General features: G+C 36.6%; 1 protein-coding gene across 3 annotated transcripts in view; it reads left to right on the top strand.

Moving 5' to 3' along the window:
- gabrg2 (gamma-aminobutyric acid type A receptor subunit gamma2) overlaps positions 1-11,626 on the top strand; it is a 59,464-nt gene extending 47,838 nt beyond the window's left edge. Inside the window, exons 8-10 of one of the 3 annotated variants that reach the window (XM_087806633.1) lie at positions 1,739-1,944; positions 3,607-3,630; positions 7,734-11,626. In XM_087806633.1, the coding sequence (XP_087662759.1) occupies positions 1,739-1,944; positions 3,607-3,630; positions 7,734-8,015 (512 nt within the window). In that variant the 3' untranslated portion in view covers positions 8,016-11,626. The remainder of the gene's footprint in view (positions 1-1,738; positions 1,945-3,606; positions 3,631-7,733) is intronic. The other 2 variants (XM_087806634.1, XM_087806635.1) reach the window with 2 other exon arrangements.
- The last annotated feature ends 8,391 nt before the right edge of the window (positions 11,627-20,017 follow it).

Genomic DNA, 20,017 nt, shown 5'->3' with positions numbered 1-20,017 from the left:
TTTGTCAGTTGGTTTTCCCTTTCTGTCCATCTGTCATTTTGTCTTTGTGAGTCTTCCTTCAAGTCGTATGTCGACCCTTGTATGTCGACTGTACCATCGTCATCCGTATTAATAATAATACAAGTTCATATGTAAGTTATGAGGTTGGTCGGATTAACAAACATTTACTTCTCCTGTCATCAAATCCTTCAGTCGTCATGGTGACGTGTTTCCTCCAGTCCGGATTTGCAGTTTATTTCCTGCTGAAAATTAAAACTTCCCTGAATAAATCTTAATTTCCTCTTGGTTGTGTGGGAGTGGAAGAATCCAGGTGGTTCAGCTGGATTAATGTAATCCTTCAGTTACGTCCAGAAATAGACGTCGGAAAATAAATGTTCTCTTGATCAACATTAATTTAGAAATAAAAACGTGTTCACATGGTTGTCGTGAACGTGTCGACGGCTCCACTAATCTGACGCTCGTCCTGTTATCCTCGCCGCTCGTCATTAGCGACCGACAGGAAAGGGCAGGAGGCGATGGCAGATGGTGGATGTAGGAATCGTCAGTGTTGGTGGTCGTATGAGGCTGAAACACAAACTTGTGTTGATCACGTGTGCTCTTAAAGCAGCTGCTCCACGCCCTCGTGACCTTCTGACGGTTTCAAGCTCACAATTAAAAAGATATCATTATAAATATGTTGAATTTAAAGTCGGTGTTTCTGCTAAAATCAAAATACTGTTTACATTTGTTTTTGGATCAGGGTTGTGTCTAGAATCTAAGAATGAAAAAGAAAAAAACAACATTTTTTTGTCTGTTTTGCAATTCATTTATTTTTTAAGATATATATTTTTTTTGTTTCTAAAAAATATAGTTATAGACCAGACCTTAGTAAAGTGTACTTTACTTATACTGTATTTTTGGTTTGTTTAAAAACTTGCCATTTTATTTATTTATTCATTACTATTCTCTATATAATATTATAGGGTTTTTGTTTTGGGATTTTGCCCCCTTTTTTAAACTATTTTATATGGATGTAGCCCCCCAAAAATGTGGGTATATATTACAAATATTGAGGGGAAAAGTACTTTTAAACACATACAAAGGGAGTTATACAACATCAAAATAAACAAAAGAAATAGATACAACGCATAAATTATTATTGTATTAATAATAATTCATATCTTTTTTTTCTTGAAATGTAATTTCCAATAATAAGATCAATGTTTTTTGACTGTATTGTTTTTTTAAATACATTTAAATATGTATTTTTGTTGGTGAATTTCTGTTTTTTTCATTTCAAACATCAACCATGGCAACTAAAAATAGCATAAAATTGCAATTATGCGTCTCAATTTATTTTCAGAAGCAAATACAATGAACTCAGGAGCAACATTTGAAAATCACTTTGTATTCTTCCCCAAAAAAAACTTAAATAAGATTTGAATTTCATAATTTTAACAAGAAAATATAGTAGTTTTTCCACTACAAGCAGTGCTGGTTCAATGAAGCTTCATAGAAAAATAATAATTATTTTTGGAGCCCACTAGTTGGCACTAAAATGTACTACTTTGAACAGCTATTCTTTTGACAGAGGGCGCCCCCTACTGAGCTATAAAATGACACTTCTTCATGAAGCTTCATTAGCACAAACCATCACTAATGGCGACACAACAGTTAGGGACGACATATTTTGTCTCGTTGGTCAAGGACTTCTTTCGACATGATGTTCAGAATGAATCTCTGGGGTTTGTGTTCCCAGGCATCACCACTGTGCTGACCATGACCACGCTGAGTACCATCGCCAGGAAATCGCTTCCCAAAGTGTCGTACGTGACGGCCATGGACCTGTTTGTGTCCGTCTGCTTCATATTCGTCTTCGCCGCGTTGATAGAGTACGGCACGCTGCACTACTTCGTCAGCAACAGGAAGCCCAGTGCCAAAAAGGACAAGAAGAAGAAAAACCTGGTGAGAATCCGAGAAAACTCAGATGACGTTCCTCCCTCGCAGTTTGATCGGAATAGCATACAGAGGGATTGTTTAGTAGGTTAAAGGTTCGACCCCTCCTCCCACGCTTGGTGTAATACTCGCGCTCACAGAGAAGCTAAACTCTGCTAAGCATCGCTAAGGGAGCAACTTCCCAGGATAGACGCCTGAAATTACTCAATGAACACGCCTTTCCACTCCGCCTGGCTCCTAATCCGGCCCACATCTGCTCCAGTTGTAATTTAGTCTCATGTCAGATGACCCGGGACTTTAACTCACTTGAGCCTTCAATCCCCAACGAGATGTTGTTGACGTTGTTTTCCCTCAGCATCACTAGTTTGCCAAACATTTACTCCTATATCTGTTGATTGAAGGAAGCGTTAATTCTTTAGTTAGAACCAATAATCTGCACCATTTACTCTTTTAAAACCAACAAAATTAAACAATATATAATCGACCAGAAAGCTTTTCACTGTAGTTTCCATGATTGACATCAATCATTATTCCCGTTTTTATAAACATTGTTATGTTTTTTTTTATGGTCTTTCTCTGATTTAGTTTTTTAAATATATGCACATTTAATGTGTTTATTTGTTTTCTATGTAAATGTCTTTCTCATAATCTCTTTTTGTGATTTATTTTTTTCTCTTTCTGTCACGATCACCACCAACACGCGTGCCTTATTATCTTTCAATTATTATCAATTTTTACTTTGTCAAAGTTAAAGTATTTCTTAATTGCCATTTTTTCACACTCTTTTCACTAGTCTTCAAGTATTATTTGTAATATATCTACGTATAATTTTTATTAATTAAAATTAGAAAAAAGTACAGAAAATAAATCAATATGAATTACTTTTTGTAAATCTATGTAGATTTTTAGTTTTTGTTTCTTTTGAATTGTGTGTTTTTATTGTGTGTATTTATATATATATATATATACATACATCATTCTTACACACATTCTAGCTTGAGTTCCTTTAAATTATTATTTTTATTTAATTCATGCTTTTATTTTCACAATTTAAATATCTATTTCCCTTTCAATATCTGTTAATATAATCTTTTTTATCCTTTTTAATTGATTTTAATTGTAGTTGTCTGCCTATAATACATATTTGCTTCTTATATATTAACATATAATTGTATAAATTAATGTTATATTGATTTTCACCTATTATTATCTCATTTTCGTTCATTTATTGTGCATTTTGTTTCCACATGTAATATTCTTTCTTTCATATATTTTCTCATATGGATTACCATCACATTCACTCATACTCCTCTAATTCTACTCAAATCTACATTCCTGTTCCTTAAGATCAAAGTATTATTCTGTTGCGTGGAAGTGCATTTTTAGGGTCTGCAACAGGTAAGTGGGCGTGACAGATGACAAATCTCATTGAAATGTGTTGATGATGTGATGTTGCTGAGCTCCTCGTTCATGATGATCTGATCCTTTATTTATCCAAGAGGTGTAAGTTCCTGTCCCGCGTTCCCTCCTCCGTGTTCCTCCATAACATGTTTGTCCTCTCTCTCCGTTCTCAGTCAGGTCATTTGGAAACAAGTTCTCTGTGCGTTTTTTATTCGTTCACTTCTTTTTCCGTCATTCAATTATATTCTTTGTCTCCTGTCTGGACAAAAGCTCCTCCGGCTCTTTTCCTCAAAGGTATATTGCCTGTGTCTGACTGCATGTGTCTGCTGCATTTTGGCTCTGTGAGCCCTCCCCTCGTCCTCAGCACCTCACTGCTTCTCTGTCTGTTTTATGGGCCTTCTCAGTCCCCCCCTATATCTCTACTCATCACCCCCCCCCCACCCCTCTGAGCAAGAGTGGACATTCTAGTGGGCTCTGTTGTGCACAGTCGGAGGCAGCCAGCCGGTCATGCTTATATGACTTTTCTTTGAAAATTCATATAAGCATCTCGTCAACACGTCCAGAGGAATGTTGGAACTCAAAAACAAACCAGCCCAGCGTGGACTCACTCTGGCTCCCTCTGTCCTGTTCCGCCTTCTTGTCGTCACCGCAGTGAAACCAGTAGCCGCTGTCGCTATACCTCCCTCGTTTTTTTTTTTTCTCTTTTTTTTCAGTTTTTTTTTCTCTATCCTGCCAGTCCTGTGTGTTTGTTGGGCTTCTCAACCTGACGCTTCCTCCGGCGTCAGCAGAGCCTTAACAGACTGAAACAGACAACCCTGGCGCTGAGCTAAGTCTAATTCCAGTTGGATAATCAGAAGATTAACACACGATAATCTTTAAACGGACAGAAAAAGCTTCCAGGGTGGGAGGCTTGCAGGCGAGGGTCTAAATTTAACACACACACACACACATATACACACACGGTCCGGACAACATCTTCTAACTAAGAAAACGTCAGCGACAACATTTAGGGAGAGATGGTGCTGGGGCGGTATGATTGAAGGGTCTAATGTTATGGCGTTGTCGTTACCGTGGAAACTGATGTGAGCGTCATTGAGCTCCCAGTGATTTTTAAAGTAATAATTGCACATTGATTGATCAAAAAAGGGTTTTGTTTTTTCCCATTAAACTGTGGCTTTAATTATTATTATTTGTTTTATATGCAGTTATTGAATAAAAAACTAAGACGCTTAAATTAAGAGGCGTTTATAATGTTATTATACTCATAAAAGTTGTATTGTTTTTAGATTCACATCTAATTATACTATATTTGTTACTCAGTTCATAAAAGTGTAGATCTTTCACTTTTTACACACAAAATAGTCAAAATCAAACAATTATGTCTTATAATGTGATAATATACAAATAAAATACATTTTTTTATTATTTCTTTACATCAGACAACTTATATATTAAATATTAATTTACTAAATTATAAAGTTCTTGATTTAACGTAAATATATTATTTTGGTGTTTTTATACAAGGTGTATATAATATATGTATATAATTCACAATGTATTTTGAATTAAGTTTATTTATTCATATCAATTGCAATACTAACTATAACTTTTCTTTTGTTAGTTCATATAAATATATATTTTTTATATATTTCAAATAAAAATTAAATAAATAGTTATTTATGTTATCAGCACTGTGGGAAAATGCAAAGGCTTGGTCCATTAAAATAATATTATTTATTATCACATTAAATGTTTTTTCAGGGTCTAAAGAAACACAATTAGATTTCACTATAATCTCGACATCATTCTAATTTGGCAAAAGATGTCTCGCTCGTCTTATACTCTTCAAACACAAGGACCGAGGGCCAAATCTGGCCGACCAAGTCACGTAATGTGGCCCGCCAAATAGTTTTTCAAGTCATGTTGATATGATGACTTATAAAGATGCCATTATTTAAGATAAGCATAGTTTAATATCTGGCGGAACCATGTGGTCATAAATAAATGTTGCCTAAATGTTGAAAAGTCTAAAAAAAAAAACACCCAGCACCGGTTCAGTGAAGACTCCAGCACCTCCAGCAGGCACACATGAACCACCATAAGTCCCGACTGTGTCGTCTCTGAGAGGTTGTCTACTTTCAGCCAGTTAAAGTTGTCACTGTGTCTGTTTTTTCATTTCTTTTTTTTTTTGTTCACACCGACACAAACCCTTGGCTTGAGTGAGCCACGCTGCAGGAAGCCGTTCACGCTCCTTCTGCTTCAGCTTTTTTTTTTATATATATATACTTTTTGTTTTTCCCGCCTCTAACTGACCCCCTCTGATCCCCTTTGAGAACTGAGTCATAAACCTGCTAGCTCCCATCCGGACTCGACATGCTGTCCGTCCGAAAAAAAAGCCAAAAAAAAAAAAAGCAGGACAAGACGTTGAACTTGTGGACGGTCATGTGAGGTTTTCAAAGGGATTGTTTGAAGTGGCATGCTAACACCTGTAGTATGAAGGAGCATGCTAGCCGTAGCTAGAACCATAGAGAGATAAGTTGCTGCTTCACTCTTGGTTTCCGTCGTTACTTAAAGAATAAATCTTCAATTCAACTCTCACAAAGCCACTCTTGAATCCTCTCGACAGAAAAGAAAGTTATTTATAAACCGGCTGAATAGTAGCCGGAACATTACTCATCATAAAACTGATAAATAGACTTTTCTCCGATGATCGGCGAGGTCGAGGATCCGCACTTCCTTCTCCGACGCTGCCGAAAAAACATCTGAAAAGACGATTTTTCCCACATTGACATTTGGAGATAAAAAGCTGAGAAATCGTCCCTCTGAATGAGCCTATCTGCGGAGTGACGGCGACGCTGATGCTATTCTAGGAAGACTCGTCAAAAGGAAGGCCTCCAGTGACGAGCGCGAGATTGAAAAGAAGGTCGTGGCTGTGACCTTTTGAATCACAGAATCCAAACCGACAGGTTCTTTCTAACAATAACTCTCTCTCAGGATTGGACGAGAGCGATTTCACAGAATTCTTAAAACTTCGTTTTATCAACATTCAATCGGAAAGAAAAAAAAGATGCAACTTTTTCTTGTAACTTGTGACCATTTTTCTAGGTTGTTTGTCATTTTTCTAAACTAAACCTTGAGGAATATTAAATCAAATCTCATCACGTTGGTACCGACTGAACCGATCTGACGCCGTCAGCTAGCTTCTCCGGTAGCGGCGACATCCTCGCCTACTATAGCGCTGACTTGCTTGATTTACCGAAAGGTGATTTATCGCAGCAAACTTTTTCCTCGTCCACCTTTGCCGCTCAATTTGAATACACGCTGAGATGTTTGATCAGTTGAGACGCTGTCGTCCATCATTAGTCCGCCTTCGTCTCAACTCCTCTCGCTCTCTGGTTACGTTGAGGCTTCAGGCTCCTGCGACCCACCTTCGCATCCGCGATGGTCCCTCTACCTAGGGAGTGAGAACGTGCCCGATACTTGAAATTGTTTACGAAATTTCTGGGCCAATAATGTCACGCTGCCTTAAACCAGACTTTGTCCACTTAAAGATTTTAATTATAAATAATTTAAAATATTAGGATGATCATTTAAGATTTAAAAAAAGTAATACTTTGCTATCGGTATCAGGTAAAACCTAAATAGTAATTATCCTTACTGAAATTTTAAACTGTATTTACCCCAGTGAGGTAATAAACATATGCATTTACTTTTTTAAATGTAATATTTAGCTTATTCTGTTATTCTTTCTCATAAATCTTCTATATCAATAATTCTAGGAATATATAAAATATCTAATACGTTTTTTAAACTTTCTACTTGATATTCAAACTATTATTTTCGAAGCAAACCTTTATTGTTTTATGTTAGCTTTTAAGTTAAAAGTACTTTTTTTTCATTTACAACTTATCCAGATGACAAACTTCTCCTATAATCTCAACTTTGCTTGGTCTATTTTTTATTTATTTTTTGCCATTTAAATGTATTTTTTAAGTAATTTTGCAGGGATTTTTGGGAACGATACCGTTGACAAAAAGTTTGCTTATATATATTTTTTAAAAATAGCCCAAAAATGTATTACAGAGGAAATAAATGTCAATTAATGAACATCAATTGATATTTTTTTTTCTTCAATTTTAAATTTTGTTATTTTATTCCAATGATTTTTTTATTTTTTTATATGACTTGGATCATGAAATAATCGGTTGTGAATATATTTCACATTGTGTTCATTTGCTTCTTCGTTTTTAATCGTCTTCGCTCTAAAAAAAAAAGGTTGATTCACTTGATGGGTTTTTTATCGTTAAGACTAAAAAATAGCCATAAATCACAAGTTGGCTTCTCAGTTAGCCGGGCATCAGTGGGGGTTCCTCTAACTGTGTCCTTCTCTTCAAAAGCAGACGCCCACCGTAGACATCCGCCCTCGCTCCGCCACGGCCATCCAGATGAACAACGCCACGCACATGCAGGAGCGCGACGAGGAGTACGGCTACGAGTGCCTGGACGGGAAGGACTGCACCAGCTTCTTCTGCTGCTTCGAGGACTGCCGCTCCGGGGCGTGGCGGCACGGGAGGTTGCACATCCGCATCGCCAAGATAGACTCGTACGCACGCATCTTTTTCCCGACCGCGTTCGGCCTCTTCAACCTGGTCTACTGGGTCTCTTATCTCTATCTCTAGACCACCAGTACATTCTCCACTACGGAAAGACTCCGCCCCGCCATCCACTTTGCTCGTTCCCCTCCGACGTCTTATGTGTTAACCGTAGCATCGTACAGACTTTTCGTTGTCGCTTCGAAAGCTTCGTTCGCAAGCAAACCTAAAAAAAAAAAAGGAAATGACAGCAAGTTATTTAATTTAGACACGATCTGAAGCACTTTACCCGACGTGACTCATGTTCCAGCACAATTGAACGTCTCGTCGATTCATGTGTGGTCGAAGGAGAGCTGTTATACTGTAAATATTTAACTGTTACATTTACTGCATGCACCCGCCAGGCCACAAATCTAAAGGTTTTATGGCTTTATATCGTTTTTTTATTCGGGATCAAACTTTACAACCATCAACAATTTTAGATATAACAATCTCTCCTTCTTTGTTATTTTAAACCAAATTAGATACAGTTTAAACATCTGTTACCTGATTAAACCCCATTTATTCAACCTTTATTAGAACGTCAAAAGCTAAAACTGTTCAAAATTCCATTCAGCATCATTTATAAATCTATAATCCGATATAACAGATAAAAAAAAAAAGATTTAACGGCAAAATCCCACATTCATGAACTATGCTTCAGTTCGCTAACAGTCCGAAAATACACGTTATACTGTTGCGATCTGTCTCTGCAGGCGTAAAGTCGAACTACATGACGTATATATTTAGCCCTTGATATGAAGAAATTGACTATGAGGAGGAATCAAGTATTTACTATTGACTTGATGAAATACATAGCATGGCTTTCGCAATGCAGTACACTGTGGCAAAAAAATGGTTCCTTCTCACAACAATGTTTTCTATTAAATTTTGTAATGTTAACCTCAAACCGGAATCTCCCGCTTTTAAATTATTACAAGCAAATGTTGTATTAAGAGAACACATACATAAATATTTAAATTATAAATAATATTAATTAAAAATTAATTTTGATTATCCTAAAAAAAAATATTTCTATTGTAATACTATTAACTTCAATATTTAAATGTATACCTATAAATAATGTAGTCAATTTGGTTTTAACCTTAATCAAAATAATAGTTTATATAAAGTGTATTACCTTTAAATCGGCACTTTATATTTTTGTGCTGTTTATTTAACAAAAGTTGTTTAACTTTAACTAAACCTGGTCAAGACCTTGGTTAGTAAACATTTAACAATCTCATTGCTGAGAGAAAACAAATACACTGTTAACATCGGGACGCTTGACTTATAAATGATGCTTTAAAGTCCTTAAAACCTTCCTTTTTTTGCCTATAATTAAAATAAAAGTATCAAGTTTCAGGTTAGCTCAATTGCTAATGTAGCTAATTCACCAAACATAGTTTTTCTCTCGGACGTTCAACCGGTTGACAAGTCTAAATAAACCCACATCAGTTTCCGCATCAACATCAAGTATCTTGCTGGCGCTCTCATCTCACTCTTAAAAGTGTTACTACACATATGAATTGTAAATGTCTTGTACAAATGTTATGTAATATATAAACCGCACATGATAAAAAAACAAACTAAAAACAGTGCTTCAGAAGTCATCGCTCGCTGTAAATTGACTTTATGTACATAAAATAATCACGAAAGGATCAAATATCGTCAAACCCCCTGGGGTTTTGTAAAAGGGTATATATAAATATATTTTCTATCTTCTGCATCATCATATATAAACAAACTATATTAAACACTTTATTGTATTATGCTGACTTGTAGACTACTTCAGGGTTATTTATTTATTCATAGATGGTATTTATTTATTTATTTTAATGGGGGGAAATGTATTTTATGTTGCTTTAAATGTATAAAAAACTTAAAAAAAAATCAGAGAAGCTTATTTATCCTGTTGTCTTTATGTTGTGATCGACGTGTTTTCACGACAGACCCGTCCGACTGTTTTGTACGTTCAACTCGTGACAAAAAGAGAACAAAAATATATCTGTCGTGCAGCTTCTTAATGTGTTCAGGGGGTCTTTAAAAAAAAAAAATCTATTAAAAATGCATAAAGAAGTTCCCGGAGGAGATGAAGAACTTTTTTTTAATTTAACTTTTACATTGATCAAATTTTTGTTACTTCTGACGAGACAAAAACGAATCGCTTCTTCTATCCCTTCTCCCCCTTATCCATCCAGTGTTGAGTAGCTGATATTAAAAAGTGTGGAAGTGCCAAAAACGACAGACTAAATAAGACAACTTTAGGTTTAGATTAAAGATATTAGATCAAGTATTTTTAAAGTTTATCTATGAAGTGATATTCGAGGCTCGTTGTTGTTTAAACCGGGGGGTCAAACTACCGACAATTTCGAGCAAATGTATCGAAAATATCAAAGAAGTCGTCACGCTCAGAACCGAAGTATTATTAAAAATATTTATATATATGATTAAAGGAAATAATTAGCAAAACTCGTCTGTACGATTAGGTCGGAAGTATAAAATGTGCTTCTTCTCCACAAAAATTCTAGTTCAACCGAGCTGACATTTACTTAGTAAAAATGACATGCGCTGGACGTGAGCTAGTTTTCGTGCACTTTAAATCAGTTTTGAGTTTCCTTAGAGGCGACCGCGTATTTGAAATTGCATATAAATAAGAGCCAATAACTAACCGTTTGGTTATGGAAGTGGGAGGATCTTTTGGTGGATAATTTTTAATTTTTTTAAATGAAAGTGCCATCTTTTGATTTCTTGCAATTCAGACACTGCTTCATGAAGCTTCGTCACCAGATTGTGGGGGCGGTTGAAGCTTCGTGATGAAGCTTCGTGAAGCTGTATATTTTCCCCAAACACGGCTGCTAAATAGTTCCCGACATCCCCCCCCCCCAAAAAAAAACTGCGTACGACTTAGCGGTTGCCGTTACGATGTGTTTTTCGAGACACTAGGTTAGGTGTAGGGTTTGTCCTGTTGGTGGAGGCAGTGTAAGACGACCACAGTGAGGACCCTGAACAAATGCTTCTGTACCCCTTCTTTTTTTCATCCAACTGTTCAACTTGCTAAGCTAAACAAACCTTGTACTTGACCATGTGGTCTCCTAGATAGTCATTCTCTCCTGTATTCTCTGTATTTTCTTCTAACATCACTGCACTGCGTTTGTTCAACTGAAACATGTTTTTTTTTAATCGACAGCTCTTTTAATACCATAACAATGCTCCGTGTGTTTTGTTCGCAATTGATCCGGCATGTCTTGTGTGTTAGCAGTTCCACTGAACTTTGTGTTTTAACTCTTTTCCTTCGCTTTGTTTCACAACTTTCTCTGTTGTAAATGTAAACAAGGATTGTAGAGGCGCCGGAGCGCCAGTCGTGTGCATGGAGATGTAATGTTTGTGTTGCAAACAGGGACGTTTCAACCAATTAGGAATCATTTTCATTTCCTCCGGCCACAGACTGTACTCACATGGCCTTTTTTATTCCACGCTGATTTAGTTAGTTGTTTTTTTTTATTATTATTTGTTTTGGGACCCACAAACGACTAAACAGCACATGTAGATATTTTCTATTGTTATGTATTTTGTCAAACTACAGCAAACAAAACATGCACTGGGCTCAGTGGACGATGTCGAGAATAAAATAAATTTCATATGATTCTCATACGACATATTGAGTCATATGTGGATGTTTTTTTTTGAGAAGCTGACCCGTTCTTACTTCATATTCAGGTTTTGGTCTTGGCATTACTAAAACAAATTAGTTATGTCTTCTATGTGGGGTTTAGACTAGAGCTGGATGTAAACAACAGACAAAAAGGAAATAATTAAAAAGGGCTTAAACACCGTAGTTTATATAAAAACAAAAAGTTCAAGTGTCCATATAACAGTCCAAAGAACACAAAGCCACCACAAGTCGGGTGGAGAACAAAACTTAATGATACTGAAAAAACAAGCGAACTGTAATAGGAAAAAAACGACCAAAAGTAGGCTCAAGCCCAAAGAGAACAAAAATACTAAGAACAAAAAAAAATGGAATCATCAGAGAGAGAATAGAGAACGGAAACACCAGGGAGTGCCAATTATAATCTGGCGCCTGTTGCTGCAGGAGAGGTGGCTTAAAGCTCTGCTGCTGTGGTGGTAATTCTGTGACAAGCAACAGGCGCCGTGGAACTTAGAAAACAAAAGAACTTACAAAACAAGTTTCAAAGTAAAATCATGTGACCTGACATTCTAGTTATAAAGCTTCATTTTGAGAGCCCACTAAGATAGTGGGGGGCACTAGGGGCGGCTCTGGAAAATGGATTTTTATTATTTTATTCAATCATACTTTTAACCATTTGTTCTGACCGTTCAGGGCACATGGATGCTCAAGATTCCACACATCTGTTATGATGACACAATCTGTGTCGACCTGGCGGTTTGTGCCGTTACAGAGTAGCTAGAGCAGCCATGCTATGGAAGATTCTGCTGCTAAAAAAATACGTTTACAGTCGACGGAAATGTTTCCTCTGTTACTTTGCTTTTTTTTTTAAAAAACATTAAGAAGAGAGTTTGGTTCAGCAAACTGCTTTATTTACACAGCAACGTTCCCCCGAGTCGGCCCTGAGAGGATCATTTAAAGCCGTGTACCAAATTGCTCGTGCTAAAAAAAACTAAAATTGGAGAGGATTCAAGTCTACAAGCTACCAAAGAAATTGTCCAAAATTGTTTGGTAAGGATGCTGCCAAAAAAGGGATTTTCAGACTTTATGAAGAAATAACTTCAAAATATGATGAGGGACTTGGAGAGGAAGACTTCAACATTTGAAACATGAGAGTGAGTCATATTTAACTAAGGATGAGCTAATGAAGCTTCACAAAACATCATCCTGGTTGTTGGATTGGAACTACTTTTCAATGAAACCTCATATCATTGTTTAAACCAATTGCTGATCTTTGACTTTGAAAACCTCATTTCCCAACACAGGCTCAATTTTCTGAACTCACTGTTTCGCAAAGCCTCATTATCAGAGCCCACTAGAGAGCACTTTATGCTATTAATATATGTTGTTTAAGATCAAGAAGATCTACGATCTAAGACACTACTTGTTAGTGATGATCTGATGAAGCTTCATGAAGCAGTGTCATTATTCCCAGAGTCCACTAGAGGGCGGTATCTGCACTATTTTCCTTTTTGTTTTAAACAACCGTTCTAATGAAACATCACATCATTTTTAAACTGATGGCGCCACCTACTGACCTCTAAACAACTTGACACTGCTTCATGAAGCTTCACCATCACATCACTAGTACTTGTTAAACACTTTAATACTGATGATCTACTGAAGCCTCATGAAACAGCATCCTCGTTTTTGGTTTTTAACTACTATTTGGTAAAAACCTCTCAGCACCACTTTCTGAGCTCCTCTATTGAAACCTTCGGAATTGAGGTGAGCCACGTACTGAGTTCTAAATAAGTAACACTGCTTCATGCATCAAAGTCAGCCCATCCCTTACTGAGCCCACTTCTAGGTTGTCGCAATGCTATATTAGTACTTGTTTCGGAACAATACCACAAGTGCTCCAGGTTTTTCCCCCACAACTTTAGCTATGAATTTAAAGACATTTTCGAAACAATAGAGACTAAGCCTAAGGGCAGAAACGCACAAACTGAATTTATTTGTTAAAAAGTCCTGCATTATGCGATAAGGACGAAATACAAAGAATAGTGCGTTACATCTTTGCCCTTCAGTTTCTAACACATTGAATATGTAAATATGTAATCAGATAGAAGGGCAAAGTCTAGTATATGTGTAGTTTAAAGTTATATCTTGACATTTTTAATTTATTATTTAATTTATAATTACCACTAACATCCAGCGTTATAATATACAAACAATTATAAGACAAGCTCCAAAAAACATGAAGTTTATTCTGAACAGTAGCTACATGTGTTCATGTCCTAGACACTGTAATAAACCTAAACAATACTGCATTTAACTTACTGGATTCAAATAAACCCATTAAATTGAAGTGGTCCGCACAAAAAAATGGAAAAGTGACTTTTAAGTGGTACTTATTTACAAACGTTGGATGTAATGGCATCACTAGAAAAAACAATAGGACCCAATGTTCATGTTAATGTGATTGAACAAAATAGAATAAAAAAGTTGTTTTAGGAACAAACAAACTGTTATAATCCTGCAACAGTGTTTTATATTCTGTCAAATAACACTTTTCTTATAGTTTTACTTAAACACCAAAAACATTTGTAATGGTTTCTCAGAGGTTTTCTGATTAAATATTACTTTCTTAATAGTAATAAGATATTCTAGACTTGAGAGTCATAACTAGGACTAACAGTTCTAACTAAGTTCACAAAGCTCAAGCCTTCTATGTATTTAATGTGAACATTATTCATTGTTCCAGATCTACAGCAGCAGAGACGATCTCACAGGTCTCTCGCTCCCATCAGTTATCTGACATCTGTCAGACTCAACAGTTCAATTCATTTTTATAGAATGCGGGGATTCATTTATCACCAGTTAAAAAGTCAATTTATTTCCGTGTCACAAATTCGTCACGGCTCACTGAGTCATTTTTTGATGGATTTTTCTGCTAGGCTGAGGACAAACGAAGGTCGTTGTCTGTACTGGTTCTCGCAGAAGTTCAACTTTTTTCAACAGTCGTCTGGATCAGATAAAATATCAGGTGCTTCCATGCAATTATAACAAAATCAGTTTTGTTATCAAGTTTCTTTTCCTTCGTTTGCATAAGAGTAACTATTTAAATTTGACTTGGCAAGACTTTGAGACAGTAAAGAGCTTGCATTGGTGATGTGAAGTGATCACAAGTTTTCGAGAGATATCAAGGAATCAAGGAATAGTGTTGAAATTCCATTCATTTAATTCTGAAGGGTTGAGACCAGAAAAGAAATCTACTGAGTTGAAAAAGTCCCAAACTGATGATCAACCATGGAAAAAAAAAAAGATTAAAAAAAATGCAGCAAATCAAAAGGTCATGATCCTTCGAACCACATGATCACAAATATATGTTGCTTAAATTAAAAAAAATGTGATTTTCTGATGTTTTAAAAATAAAAAAAGGCTTTTTTTCTCTGGAAAATTTGGCTGAAAAAACTCCCAAAATCGATGTATCTGTAAATTTAAAAAAAAGTCCGCAAAACCGGAGATTATGAACCAGGTGTGAGTACAAATAAACATTGTCCAAGTTTTGAAAATGTGATTTTCTGATGGCTGTTAGGTTCAAGGCCAGGTTTGTATGTGTGACACCACAACAAGTAAAAGAACATTCTAAATATGGGATTGGACTGAGTATAGATCGGGACCGTTTTGATTATGAAACCAGACTTTTTAGGTCAAAACTAGAAAAACCAACGTGGGTTCAAGTGTCACCAAAATCACTCTTTTAAAGAAGACCTCGGGCAGATCTTGGACAGATCGTTGCCCTAAGCTGCTTCTACAGGACCTGACCTTGGTTTAAGTTGTCGAAAAAAAGATGGATGGATTCTTTAATAGACCGAATCTGGGACGGACTTCCGCATTCTGTCTGCTATCTTGTTCACCGACTTTCTCCCTTCCAAGAAAGTGCACTTGAAACACTAGCAGTTGGCTGACGGACCCCCGCACTGGCACCTCTCCCTTCACCGGGCAGGGTGGCAGCTGCTGAGGACGGCCAGTGAATCCCTCTGATTATTACACAACCATCTGCAGTGTAGCGCAGCACCGCGCCATCACAGCCAGTCCTTTCATCGTACAAGCTCTTTGCTGAGTGCAGGGAGGCCGGTATTAATAATGCAGTCGGGCACATGGCTCCCTTTTAGGACTTCATCCCTTTGGCTTTCATCGCAGTGAAATATCCACAAATGTATTCCGCAGATTATAAATCACAAAAGTTTCACCGCAGGAAGATCAAATAGTATGATTCTGGAAAAGACTTTGATGATGACCTCCTTTTAAAAAGTCTGATGATATTACCCCAAAATACATTACACACTTCATTAGGCATGACATTTAATAACTGCCCAATCAATGATGCGTGTTGGAAAATGTCAAGCATATAATAATTTGACCTTTCACATTAATAAGTCTGATGCCGACGCCTTCTGGGTTTGTTTACATACAGGTTTTATTTATCGAAGCGGATTTGTCAGCTCAAGTCTTCACGCCCCATCCACTGAAACGATCGGGATGTTCTCCGTGTAAACATCAGGTTCTCATCATTAATCTGTAAGGCAAACTTCCTCAGAAGCCCACAAGTATTCCATGTTGGGTTTTTTAAATACATGAGAAAAAGTATTAACATCCCTTAGACTTCCTTTATCTTAAGGTCTAGATTGTGTGATAGCCAAAAAAGTTCTGTATAACTTCATCTGAAATCTTGGAGTTGCATTTAAGCTTTGGAATATCTTCACTTTTGTAATGGCCCCCTTGTCCAATCCAAAAGAAGGCAATACCTCAACATTTTCTTCTTTTTTTTGCTAGAGCATCGCAACGCCACTCACAACCCTGATACATTAACTTCATGGTCAACTTAAATTGTGTCACGTAGATGCTTGAAATGGCTCTGTAGGTATGGAGGACTTCTTTGGATGGGTTAAGAACAATGTTTTTTTATATATGAGGCAAGGCCTTATAGTGTACTCACCTCAGAATGTATTTGACTAAAAGGTATATAGTTTATTAATATTTTGTATAGATATTTCGTCTTTCAGAAATATTTGGAAAATAAAATAACAAAAACAAGTCCAAAATATCTAGTGGGGTCCATCCCATTAACCTGCTCATTCCTCAAACTCGAGCTAAAAATCTGTTCTCCCACGAAGAGCAAGGGTTGTCCCAATACTCAAAAGTTGAGGAATGAAGAACAGGAGTGAGGGCCGTAGCCTCCCCACTTTTTGAGATTCTCCAGCACCTACTTTGGTAATAAGGGAATCCCAGAATGCCTTGCACATCAAGACTGAAATCAATGGCAGAGAAAACCAGGAAAATACAGAGTAACAAATATAAGTATTTTCGTTGCTAGCAAAGATGTCAAAATTACAAAAAAAAACTGTGGTTGACAATCTTTAGCCAGGGGTGGGCGATCCAGGGCTCAGCTTCAAACTGCAATTTTTTCTCGCTGGTTAAGTTGTTTTATCAAGATACAGCCCACATGCACCAACATTTATTTAAGATGTACTAGTATTACGCAGTAATATGTATCGCTAATTATAGCTATGGCTGTTTTTTTCAACATTAGCGATCATAATGGCCTTGTTATGATGTGATTTCCATGGAATATGTCGGTAAATCTTTTTTTCTTTACAGGTTATTTGGTTAACAATCCTCTCATGATAAACTAAATTAACTTGTAAGCTACAGAAAGAAACCTAATAATTGACGGTTGCCCACAAGCCTTCTCCAAAACTCTTTCATTTTTGGCTAGTGAACAGTTCATATTATGAAGATACTGCTACAGTGAGGAAGTATTTGTTTTGTATTCTGAACATTTATACTAAATATCCATACATGACCACATACATTACATATTTTTCACTATGCACGACTGTATTCTGTATTCATTAAAATGAATCATTTTGTCTAAATTGATGTCAACTTATGGGAATACAGTGTAATAAATAGCCACACATCATGGATATTATTCTACATTTTCACACTTGACTGACTGACTCTTAGGAACTTCATATTGTGGACTGTTTCAATTTGGTTCCACTGGTTTCAGGCAGATTATATGAGGTTGTCCTTGTCTTCATTTGCTTTACTTGAAAAGCTGATCTTGTTTTGATCTAACGGCCCCCGAAATACATAATACGATCTCCATAATACACAAGGCTATTAAGGGATTAAAGTGAAGTGACAACAAAGGAAGTTCTAAAGATGGTTTTCTATTTACAAAAGCTTCCTAAAATGGCTTTTGAGATCCTGAAGATGGTATTTTCTTGACTTTAATATCACATTTTTTTGTCATGCCTTTAGCCTAATACCTTAGTTTTCTTGCATTCAGAGTTGCTGACCTTAAGCCACACAACAAAAAGTTGTTTTTATCTTTCGTTTGAAAGCCAAAATGACATTTTACTGTTTTTTTTTTACTGATTTGCTTCCATTACTTATAATTTGAACTCATCTTGGTTTCTAAATCAAGCACAAAGAGTTTATCTTTCCTTGACTTCTACCTTTTAAAAATCCTCAGCCTTGTGGTTGCTTTTCTTGGTTCTCGTGAAATCTGAAAGATATATATCTCTGGTCCCAACTTGGTGTCACACTTCAAAACTTGGTGTCACAATCACTTGTGGTTCACTTTCTTTTCACCTCTTAAGACTTCAGCTCCTTTATAAAGGAAATCCTGCCAAATAAAACCAGATAACTTTAGTTGTCATTACTCAAGAATTCAAGTCACGGCCATCACTTCTCCTGTTTTTCATGAAACTTCCACCACTGAAACGCCTGCACAGTTCCAAAGGGACCATTAAGTAAGGGAAAAAAGTCCCATAAAGACTTAATAGGAGACATAGGTTCAATGACCCTGTGAAGATCTGAAGCGTGGAATTCTCCTGCAGTCTCTCAATGAGGCGTCACATTTCTTAAAATCTGACCAACGCAGTAAAAAGTTTATGGCTGTTGTAAAATTTAATGTATAAACCTGCACAAAAGGGCATCTTAAAAACTATATTTTGGGACTTTACTATCAATATTATGAGTCTGCGAGTGACTATAAAGAGTAAATGAACTGTTCTTTGCCAACTGTATATTTTGATTGATTGGCTTCTAGTGTTTTGAGTTTTTTCTTTTTTCAAAAGACAACACTGAGAATACTATTGTGCTTGTCATATATCATGCTCTCATTAATAACCTTGGTGACAGCAGATCGGCTGACCCGCCGTATTCCAGGTCAGCTGAAGTCAGAATGAATTTGGGCCAACCGTTTAGCCATGTCAACAGCGGAGGGTCAGGTGGGTCAACTCGTAGCAGCTTGTCTTTTGTGTTGGTAGCCAAATGTGCTCTTTCAGCTCGTGGGGTTTTTATTTTTTATAGAAAAATTCTCACTTAAAGCTGAAGCTGCAGCGAAAGTACAAGCCCCGCGTAACCTAAAATGTTCGTTCTTTGCCCCAGAAAGTGCAACCTTCGACTCACTTACTTGCACTGAAAGGAGTTCTTCAAAACCAATTTAGTCACGAGAACTACCTCCATTTATTATTGATGTCAGGATTCTATTTTTACTTTGTTTACGTCTCGGACAGAGCACGCAATGGATGCTAATTTTCATTTTTCATTGGAAAAAAATATTAGCTTCAATATTTTAAATTTAGCACACAATACAACCCTTGTTTTTGGTCCTTGTTTTGGGTTGCTTTGGTTCAGGTCTTACCTAGATCAAGACCCTGAGCTTTCATAGTTTATGCCTTTGTCTGTTCTTACCTTTGTCTGTTTTCAGTATTCTGCACTTATTTGAAACAGTCCTGATCAGGACCGGTCTAATCTTACTTTTAGGATCTTCCTTGCCGGTCTCATCTTGGTGCCACATCTACAACCTTGGTTTAAGCCTCCTGATGTCTCACTTGATTGTCTATTTTTGCACTCCTTTAACTCTGTTGATTTTCTCTCTGGTCTCTACCCTATAAAAACATTTATTCCTCGAACATCAATATCTCCCGAAAGCCTTGATTCCCTCTTGACTTGACATCTCAACGTGAACGCCAAATCTTCTTCTACTCAAAGTGTCTCTATTGGGCCATTATTCTAGCTTAAGTGTTAAGTGTAGGTCGTTGGAAAAATTGTTTAATTTGGATCTCAGGATTGAAACAGTAGGTTTGCAAGTAATTAAGGTCTTTATTACCCCCAGTAGTGCGAAGATATTTCGTCCAGCAGACACAAAACTCTCCGTCTGCCTGATCACATTTATAGATTTATAAGGAAAAGAAATGTAGAAAAACACATCCAAACCAAAACTCGATCAATACACAGTCATTGTTGAGGAAGGATTGGCCACTAAAGACAAGAGGAAAACAGGATCAGCGGGATTGAAATCTCAGCTCTCAAAATCATCATTTGTTTATTGACC

The sequence above is a fragment of the Callionymus lyra genome, chromosome 14 (assembly GCF_982586985.1).
Source record: "Callionymus lyra chromosome 14, fCalLyr1.hap1.1, whole genome shotgun sequence".
NCBI lineage: Eukaryota > Metazoa > Chordata > Actinopteri > Syngnathiformes > Callionymidae > Callionymus > Callionymus lyra.
The sequence above is the reverse complement of the archived record's forward strand: the minus strand, read 5'-3'. Positions and strand labels throughout refer to the sequence as shown.